Raw genomic sequence first — 10,107 nt, forward strand, 5'->3', positions numbered from 1 at the left:
GTCTGACATTGGGCGGTGTGCTAGTATAAGAGTCTGACATTGGGCGGTGTGCTAGTGACTACTTTGGCTCATAAGGGCCAAAGTGGACAATATCTATTAGCGGTGAGTATGCTAGTGACTACTTTGGCTCATAAGGGCCAAAGTGGACAATATCTATTAGCGGTGAGTATTGACTCTTACAAATGATATAAGAGTTTGATTTTGGGTGGTGTGCCAATGACTACGTTGGCTCACAAGGGCCAAAGTGGACAATATCTATTAGCGGTGAGTTTGGACTCTTACAAATGGTATAAGAGTTTGACATTGGACGGTGTGCCAATGACTACGTTGGGGCTCACAAGGGTCAAAGTGGACAATATCTATTAGCGGTGAGTTTGGACTCTTACAAATGTTATAAGAGTCTACATTGGACGGTGTGCCATGCCAGTGACTACGTTGGCTCACAAGGGTGCGTAACTTTCTCCCTATTAGATACGTTTTAAAACCGTAAAACTACTGGTGATACGTAACGGGCCGAAGTGGACAATATCTACTAATGGCGCACTTTGACTGTTACAGTTTAGCTCGTGAATTTCAGACCCTTTAATCTTATCAAGATAATAGTCCACCAATCGGCGATCCATATATTTTTTTTTATATTAAACATTTTTTAAAGTTTCACGGTATTTTTTAATCATATATTTTAAATTTATTTTTGAAATAAAGTATTAACGGTTTTAATTTTTTAACCGATTGCTCTCCTCCATCGATCCCTACTGGCCATTCCCCACTTATCTGTTTGTCGAGCGCGGGTTCATCCACATCCTCTAACAACATTACGATCCTCTCTTCAAATTTTCCCGGAAAATTCCTCCCATGGAGCTTCCTCAATCCTCCCTTTGAACTCCGCCACTAAAATCCCTTCACCCAATTCCACTCCCAGTTGCAGATTCTGCAACTTTCATGGCGTAATCAGAGCACAAACCAAGCAACAATGGTGCCCACTTCATTTTGTTCCCTTCAATCCAGCAATGTCCCTTCCACCCCCTCCATCTCGCCTCTTTCCATATCTTCTCTCGCCTCTTCTTCTTCTTCTTCGTGTTCCTCTCTTTCTCTTCGACCATCCTCACTTTTCTCCACTCGCCTTCGCTCTTCCTATGTCTTTGGTGACCTCCATTTGAAGCGAAGCCCTGAATTTAAGGTTTAATTTCTGGATTTCTGATTTCTGTTGTTGAGTTTCGTTATGTGATTTGAGATTGTGTGTTTGCTAGGGACTGAAGGTGAAATGTGCAGCTGGGGAGCCGCTGAAGGTTATGATATCAGGTGCGCCGGCCTCCGGTAAAGGAACTCAGTGTGAGTTGATTGTTCAGAAGGTAATTGAAGTTCTTTTACTGATTTTTTGTGATTCTGAACATGAATTATTCAACAAGAAGGAAATCTTATCAGTTACCAGAACAAGAAATTTTGATTTCCCTGATAATCTGGTTGTAAACTGTGAAGTTCAAGACAGTTCTAGAACTGGCACATGGAATTTCTCATAGAATGTTTCTCTTTTAAAAACAAAGCATCATATGTAGTGTACTTCCTTCACTGATTTCTCTTCATTCTTCAGTTTGGCTTGGTGCATATATCAACTGGCGACATATTAAGAGCAGAAATTTCAGCTGGGACAGAAATTGGCAATAAAGCAAAAGAATTCATGAATTCTGGACAGCTTGTTCCTGATGAAATTGTGACTGCTGTAGGATGTGGATCTAAGCTCTTTCTAGCTTGAATGTTACTTTCTTGTTTGTGCAATATTCATATAATGAGCTTATTTTGGTTTGTAGATGGTTACGACACGGTTATCAGGTGAAGATGCAACCGAGAAGGGGTGGCTCTTAGATGGATTTCCACGAACCCTTTTGCAAGCAGAAAGTTTGCAGAAGTTGCAGATTAAACCAGATATTTATCTTATTTTGGATGTATGTACATTGCATACTAATATCCTATGTTGAGGCTTTAGTGTTTTGTTTTTGGTGGTGGTGAAAAAGTTGCATAAAGGATTTAATGAACCTAAATTGGAAAGTTCTTGGCACCCTCTAGAATTAGTTCTTATCTGATGTTTTTCATGCATCCATTGTTGAAGATTGTTGGGAGGGAGAGTCCCACATTGGCTAATTTAGGTTCGATCATGGGTTTATAAGTAAGGAATACATCTCCATTGGAATGAGGCATTTTGGGGAAGCCCAAAGCAAAGTCACGAGAGCTTATGCTCAAAGTAGACAATATCATACCATCGTGGAGGGTCGTGATTCCTAACATCCACGAAGCAATCATTTTGCGAGTTATTTTGATTAAATCTGTAACTGATGGTTGAAGTTTGTGCTAGCTATCCTGCGTCTTCCTTTAAATTATAATGTGTTCTTGAAAGAAGTAACAGAGTATCATAATTATACTGTGAATCTGCCACAAGTTTATAGGGGTGGCGTTTTATGTGTTAATCACACAAGAAGTTGGCTCGTGTTGAATAAATTCAAATTTCTTCTTCAGTTTATCAGTGAAGTCAATAATGAACATCTTTTTTTGTGTGTTTAGATATCCATTTCTGTATTTATATTTTGATTTACATTTCTAATACTCAGGTTCCTGATGAAATTCTAATCGACAGATGCGTTGGTCGAAGGCTCGACCCAGAGACGGGGAAGATTTACCATCTGAAATATTTTCCCCCAGAAACAGAGGAAATTAAAGGAAGATTTGTCACTCGACCCGATGATACTGAGGAAAAAGTTAGCCATTTCTAAGAAATTGTTTAAAAATTCTCAGAAAGCGATTCTAGACTTGTTTTTGCTTGTCTAACTGGCTTGCTATAGGCTTGTTTTGGGGTTTCTAACGTTTATTTTATGTGATTTCTGTTTAGGTGAAGCAGCGTTTGGAAATTTACAAGCGTAATGCAGAAGCAATAGCACCAGTGTACTTGAGTATTACAAAGAAGGTAGTTTATTATGCGTTCTTCTCTGTTTAATTCCAGCGTTTATTTCTAACTCTGTTCTTCTGTGCATATTAAATTCTGTGAATCTAGATTGATGGAAGCCGTCCTAAAGAAGAAATTTTTGAAGAAATATCATCATTATTATCACAGATTCAAAAAGAAAAGGCTACGAAGTTAGGTAATTGTTTGTGTTCTCATGGGATTCATTGAAAAGGTTTACTGGATAGTTTAGAAATTATAAGTTTAGATTTAATATCGACACCGACGCTTTGAAAGGTTCGACCTGGTCTTACTAGGACATTTCTTTTCCATATAAGAGAAGCTATATCTGAATTGAGTTTTATTTTTATAATTTTCACATCTCCCCCTGCATTTCTTGTGTATTAGGGAAATCAACCCTTGGATTGAAGAGTACTTCAACTCAGGTATGCTCTGTATGATTGAGAATAAGAAACTTGAATTGTTCGTTATTTTCCCGAATTCACGTGTTCGTAATAGACACTATAATAAGGTTTCCTCAAGTATATAAGCTGATATTTGATATTATAACAAGAATCCCTCAAATATATAGGTTCCCTTAAAAATGTTTGATATTCTCTTTTTACAGGATAGCTGGAGAGGGATACCAACTAGATTGAATAACATTCCTCACTCCAGAGAAATCAGGAAATATTTTTATGATGATGTGCTTGAAGGCACCAAACGCGCTGTAAAAGATGGTAGAACTAGATTAAAGGTTTGGTGTTAACTTTATTGTTATTCACACAAGACTATTGTTAGGTCCCACATCGGTTGGAGAGGAAAACGAAATATTCCTTTTAAGGGAGTGGAAACCTCTCTAGGCTGACGGCGATACGTAACGGGCTAAAGCAGACAATATCTGCTAGCGGTGGGTTTGGATGGTTACGAATGGTATCAGAGCCAGTCACCAATCGGTGCGAGACATTGATTGGTGTAACTTCTGAGGCTGATCATTTTTGTTTGTTTTGAATCTCAACGAACAGGTGGAGATTAATATTCCGGAGCTTAACCCTGAAATGGTAGGAAGCTTACTCCTCCTGATTCTCCTAAAAACGATCTGAGTTAACCGCATCTGCAATGCACAGGATGTCTATCGAATAGGTACTCTTATGGAACTTATTCGGACCATTGCCCTTTCATTTGCTGATGATGGAAAACGTGTCAAGGTAATTTCTCTGATTTCCCTCAAGATCAGAGTGCTCGTGACCACCATCTGAAACTTCATCTCCTAGGTATGCATTCAAGGATCCATGGGGGAAGGTGCACTTTCTGGAATGCCGCTGCAGCTTGCTGGAACTCGGAAAATCTTAGAATACATGGACTGGGGCGAATATGGGGCTTTGGGGACCTTTGTCAAGATTGGTTCAATTGGTACTGCACTCAAATTTTGAAAGATTCGTTTGTGCATCTTTAGTTTGCTTGCACCTGCATGTTAATCTCAGAAAAGATGAGCCTTCCTACATAATTCCTCAATGATTTCCTTCAAGACTTCTCCAGAATAGCCAAGAACAGTACATATTCATGTTGGTTCTTACCTATAGGAACTAGAAACTAGAAATTATACCTTTGAAGGGGCATACCTTTCTATTCTTGCTCTATATACGTCTCTTTTTGAAGATCACCATGAAGAAACACGTTTCATTATCATGAAGATCATCTTTAAACTGTCTATATCAAATGCAAAATCTTTTACACACGAATGACTTCTTCAAATTCATTTTTAATTGCAGGTGCAAAAGAAGTTGACGAGCAAGATGACATGTTCATTTTAGTGGCTCCTCAAAATGCTGTTGGAAATTGTATCATTGATGTAAGTGACATCATAAGATTTTGTCGACTCTGTTTAATAGGAAAATGGAACTGTTTGATTAAGGATGAAGCTTTGTGAAGATAATGATGTCAAGTAAATGCAGGATATGAAAGCGATGACAGATGCAGCTGGTGACCGACCTGTTATTCTTGTAAATCCCAGACTCAAGGCAAGTTTCTAAGTGATCCTAAGTTGGTATGATTTAATTTGCTGATAGGAACACTGTCCTAACTTCTAGGCACCTGTAACCAAAACAAATCACGTGACAAGAAATAAATCCTGCGGATATGATAGAAGCCCCAAGTAAAAGAAAAGTAGAGTAGAAACTACTGTATCAGTCTTCATTAGTACTTCCATTTGACAATAATCATAGTTGAATAGTACTATGTTGGTTTTATAGCAGCGGAGGTGTAACAATCCAAGTCCACCGCTAGCCGATATTGTTTTTGTAGGGCTTTTCCTCGAGGTTTTTAAAATGCATATGCTAGGGAGAGGGGAGAAGTTTCCACGTCATTGTCAAGCATGTTTCATTCCCCTCTCCAACCGATGTGAGATCTCACAATCTACCTTTTCAGGCTTCCCCTCAAGGTTTTTAAAACGCGTCTGATAGGGAGAGATTTCGATGTCCTTGTAAAGAAATTTTCGTTCCCCTTTCCAATCGATGTAGGATCTTACAATCTACCTTCCTTTGAGGTCCAACGTCCTCTCTGGCACTCATTCATCCCTTCAATCGACGTGGGATCTTTTCAATCTCTTGTTAGAGGCCGTTTGGTTTATTCTTGTAGTACACCAATTACATGTCCTCTCTTAATAGTACAGCTCTGATCATTCCATTCATGTAAAAAAGCAGGACCTTCATGCTGCTACTTTTTAGTTGTTTATCGTATAACTCGGCTTCAACTTCTTTCAATTTTCAGGATTTACCTGGTTCGAGTGGTATCATGCAAGTGAGTATTAAAAAAATCAATTGGAGTTACTTCTGAGTATAATTCAGTTCTAATCCTTCCCATCCTTATTAGACGATGGGCCGTGACAAGAGGCTGGAGTATGCAGCATCATTCCAAATCTGTTACTTCTTTCGGCTTCTCTATTATGCAGGAACACAGTATCCAATCATGGGAGCTCTCAGGTAAAATAAAACACCAACAAATGTAAGATCTTCAATGATTTCCTTCCACTAGTGTTCGAATCAAAATCCATCTTCTACCATTAGTTTAAGAGACAACCATGATCATGCTTTGATCCACAACTCTTTGTTTTAGGATGTCTCACCCTTATGGTTATGAGCTCTATAGAAGGGTGGATGAACCTTCTGGGAAGGAAAGGTATGTTCTCCTAACCAAGTATCCCACCAGGCCGTCCACTGATGATATCAATGATGCCTTCCAAGGAAAAGAAAGGTAAGATGAAGAACAAAAAATAAGAACACTTCATCCTTAAACTTTATTACCAAAATCTGCCGCCTGATCTAATCACTGCAATTACATTTCAAATACTTGCAGAAATGCAGAGAAGAAATCATCTGGAATCTGGTAAGAACATACCCCTGTAACGTGAAAATACTAGTTGCTCTTTGTTGATCAGCCCAGATTAAATTAAATTTTTGACTAATTCAGGGGGTTCCTGAGTGGCATCTTTTGAGCTTATGAAGATGATATCTTCAGTTGGAACATGTCAACCAAAGAACCGAGCAGCCATGGAGTTATATGCAAAGTAGATTCTAGGCACAACCCATGTACAGAGAAGGTAAGGAAATACTACGTTTATACAACCAAATCTGTTTGAAGAAACAAAGCAAAGATACAAAGAACTACAAATTCTGGGTACCTAGCATAGTCAAGGCAATATCTAAGAGCTCCTAAAAGGAAAACCCACACCAAATTTAAAAGCTATTTGTCTCCTAAGAAAACACAAACCAAGCCACCAACAAAGATTACCAACTACTACAATGGAAACGCTCAAAGCAGACAATATATTCTATGAGAAAGAAAAAACCAGCTAAACCCTAATTGATCTGAGTTATAGTAAACCTAGAAGAACTGTCATGTTGCTTCACTTCAGCCAGTTCATCTGCTCGCAACTCAAGCATCTTCCTGTTGAAAAAATAAAGGGAGATGCCGAGGTATACCGAACAATCGCCATCGAAAAGAGCACATCACTTCATATTCTATCATTACTACACCCTGGAGTAATCAAACCATACACCATACCAAACCAAACCCATACACCATATTCTGGATTGTTCACTTCTGTTGCTCCGATGTGATCGGTCCAAATCAAGTGACCAAAACCCATATTATTCTGGATTGTTCACTTCTGTTGCTCCGACGTGATCAGTCCAAATCAAGTCGCAACAACCGCCGCAGATCGTTAGTTGCAGTACCGTTCTTACCTAAAAAGGACGGTAAGGGCACCGAACTCGGAGGCGGCGAAGCAAAGAACGCACCCGATCCAGCATAGATCCCATCGGCAACCTTCAATTCCGAAAATACAACCTGCTTCTGCATCAAATCAGGGTCTGGACCCAACCGATCAGTCGATCCCAAAACCAAATCCAAATCCTCAACCTTCGATTCCAACATCCTCTTACCACCATCACCAACACCTCCATCGGGACTCAACATCTCTCCACGCTTCAAGATCTTGACTTGTCCCATAACCAGATTCTTCGGTGAAATCTTCGCCGCCGTGGACGTCTCTACCACCCGACTCCGACCTCTATTCACTCGACGGTTAGCCTTAACTCCCACCTCCGAACTCCGCCGCCTACCGGAACAAGTCGCATCCTCCTGATTAAAATTAGGGTTTGCAGAAGAAGAACTAGAACTAATACGGTTAGAATTCCGCCGCGATTTCAAAGGCGGAGACGATAGAACCAAACCTTGGTGGCGTAACCCGTTCCCAAGGCAATCCTGCGGCTGAAGGATCACGGTAGTAGCCATATATCTTCAGAATCACAAAATCCAAAAGAAAAAATTGCAGAAAGGAGAGAGAAACAACAATGCAAACAAGAGAGAGAAAGAGAAGAACAAAACTTTTTCTTCACCGTCTTCCTTCTTAGAACAGAGACATTTGAGGGATGCATAATCGGAACTTGAAATGTGGTTTATATAGACATTTCTCGTGAGGGTTTTCGCACGTACCACACGTGTGATCGTGAACCGCCTTAGTGGGTATGACGTGGGTTACCCGTAGTTGATATAGATGTGTCACGGACGAATTTCATTGGTACGGTTAATTAATTTCCTTCTCCATGTTTAATATATATTTTGAAGTTTCAAACGACATCGTTTTAACATTAACTCAGAAGGAGGGTTAGGTTAACCTGTGGCTAATTTGTAATTAAGGAAGAAAAGGAGGACAAACTTGCAAAATAAAAAATATTAAAAAAGGTAAAGCGACGCCTGCAAGAAAAGAACCGCGCTTGTCGTGATGTTCGTAGAAAGCTCCTGATCTTGCCACGTGTTGGTTCGAGTCAACTGAACCGACTTTGGTTTTTTTTAATGGATGTATCTTTTTTAAGATATTTTCCATATTTTAATTTACATATGAGCTTATAATAAAATAAAATATTTTATGCATATGTATTGGGATACGGTATCAGATATCGCTATGATTAGTATGGACGCGTACGCTACAATATTATGATCACGGTATTGTGTATACCACAATACTGTGCACGCTCCCTTCCCTTCATGGTATAACCGACAGCGTGAGTGTTCGTTAGTCAAAGGCTAGGACTAGGAATACATATTTGAGCTGGCCTATGGTTCCATGTGTGTATATATGGTCCGTGTGTAGAGAAGTACTATGCATTCAATTTTACCCAGACTAGAAGTATTGACCAAGGTCATGTAAAGCCCCTATGCATGGATGACGATGTCGTGATGACAGCCAAGTCGAAGGCTTGGACTAGGAATACGTATTCGAGCTTGCCTAGGGTTCCATGTGTGTATACATGACCCGTGTGTAGGGAAGTACTACACATTCAATTTTACCCAGACTAGAAGCAAAGACTAAGGCCATGTAAAACCCCTATGCACGGATGATGATGTCGTGATGACAGCCAAGTCGAAGGCTTGGACTAGGAATACGTATTCGAGCTTGCCTAGGGTTCCATGTGTGTATACATGGCCCGTGTGTAGAGAAGTACTACGCATCCAATTTTACCCAAACAAGAAGCATAGACTAAGGCCATGTAAAGCTCCTATGCACGGATGACGACGTCGTGATGACAGCCATCTAGGGTAGATGCATCTACGTTGGTTAGATCAAAACAAATACTTTATTTTCATTGTTTTATTTTAATTCGTGTAATTTATTTTCCGCCACATTACAATGAACGTGTAAGTCTGTAACCTCGTTATGAAAAGGTTTCTTTTAAATGAATGTCTTCTCGTGTAACAGTCATGTCATATATACATCAACGACCTTATTTTTAATAGAAAAACAGTGTCATATTTTTTTGTTTTACGTTCCGTAATTCTTCCTCAGTCAGGCTTCGGCAGAATAGCAGAGCAAGTACAAGTATTTGTAGAATAGCAAAAATGTGTTCCTCGTCATTAATATGTTTGCTTGCGGTAATTGTGACCTCTCGGGAGAATCGATGACTGCATCAAAGATGCACTTGCTAGTACTAGTACATCTGAGAATTCTCAATTGGCTAGTTGTAAATAGACCCAGACTGTGGACACAAAGGATTATCCCGGACCTACACCGAGGTATTGACGGTGATTCTCAAATATCGCAGAACAGAATTTGATACGATGAGATAGAATGCAATAGAAACAAAGACACAAGGAACGGAACGGGTTACCTACTCTTAACGGTCAAAACGAACCCTTTCATTCGGAATGAATCAAATCTCCCTGTCTCTTAAATTAAAATTTTAGAATTTTTAAAAAGAAAAGATAAGCATAATTCAACGACACCTATTCTATTAAAAGGTAAAAGTAAATAAATAAAGTATTAATTTCAAATTAAAAAATTTTTTTTTTGAAGAGAAATCAATTATTTAGCCTTAAAAAGAAAAGAAAATAAAAAAGAATGACGTATTTATTTTCCAATAACAAATAAAAATAATGGTTTACACGTAGGAGAGAAATAAACGTAAATAATTTATTTACCCATAAATAATGGGTCCACGACGCCACGTAGTATTTAATTCCATAAATTTATTGAGCAAAAAAAGGAAATGAAAGAGGATTATGTGGCGATCCATCCGCCGACCAAAAGACGTGGCCGACCTATCTGTCAAATCTACCTCTATAATAAATAAATGCTTAATTAATAAAAATATCTTTAAATTTATATTTTATTTAAA

General features: G+C 38.9%; 2 protein-coding genes across 3 annotated transcripts; one reads left to right on the forward strand and one right to left on the reverse strand.

Annotated features, from left to right (window-relative positions):
- The first annotated feature begins 753 nt into the window (after window positions 1-753).
- Window positions 754-6,610, forward strand: LOC111798561 (adenylate kinase family protein). 2 transcript variants are annotated; one of them, XM_087125547.1, is made up of 19 exons: window positions 754-1,180; window positions 1,260-1,352; window positions 1,592-1,720; window positions 1,809-1,943; window positions 2,604-2,750; window positions 2,882-2,956; window positions 3,044-3,131; window positions 3,341-3,378; window positions 3,561-3,689; window positions 3,958-3,993; window positions 4,060-4,140; window positions 4,207-4,345; window positions 4,705-4,784; window positions 4,888-4,953; window positions 5,702-5,731; window positions 5,804-5,913; window positions 6,047-6,184; window positions 6,287-6,316; window positions 6,401-6,610. In XM_087125547.1, exons 1-19 carry the CDS (start codon window positions 974-976, stop codon window positions 6,423-6,425), a joined length of 1,776 nt encoding a protein of 591 aa, XP_086981673.1. In that variant the 5' UTR covers window positions 754-973; the 3' UTR covers window positions 6,426-6,610. The 2 variants fall into 2 exon arrangements, with proteins under 2 accessions (XP_086981673.1, XP_023537566.2); XM_023681798.2 differs by having other exon boundaries at window positions 755-1,180; window positions 1,251-1,352.
- Window positions 6,532-7,870, reverse strand: LOC111798562 (uncharacterized). Its single transcript, XM_023681799.2, has one exon. The coding sequence runs from the start codon at window positions 7,724-7,726 to the stop codon at window positions 7,118-7,120; it is 609 nt and encodes a 202-aa protein (XP_023537567.2). The 5' UTR covers window positions 7,727-7,870; the 3' UTR covers window positions 6,532-7,117.
- Between the last annotated feature and the right edge of the window lie 2,237 nt (window positions 7,871-10,107).

The sequence above is a fragment of the Cucurbita pepo genome, chromosome 7 (assembly GCF_057944985.1).
Source record: "Cucurbita pepo subsp. pepo isolate OVF chromosome 7, ASM5794498v1, whole genome shotgun sequence".
Lineage (NCBI taxonomy): Eukaryota > Viridiplantae > Streptophyta > Magnoliopsida > Cucurbitales > Cucurbitaceae > Cucurbita > Cucurbita pepo.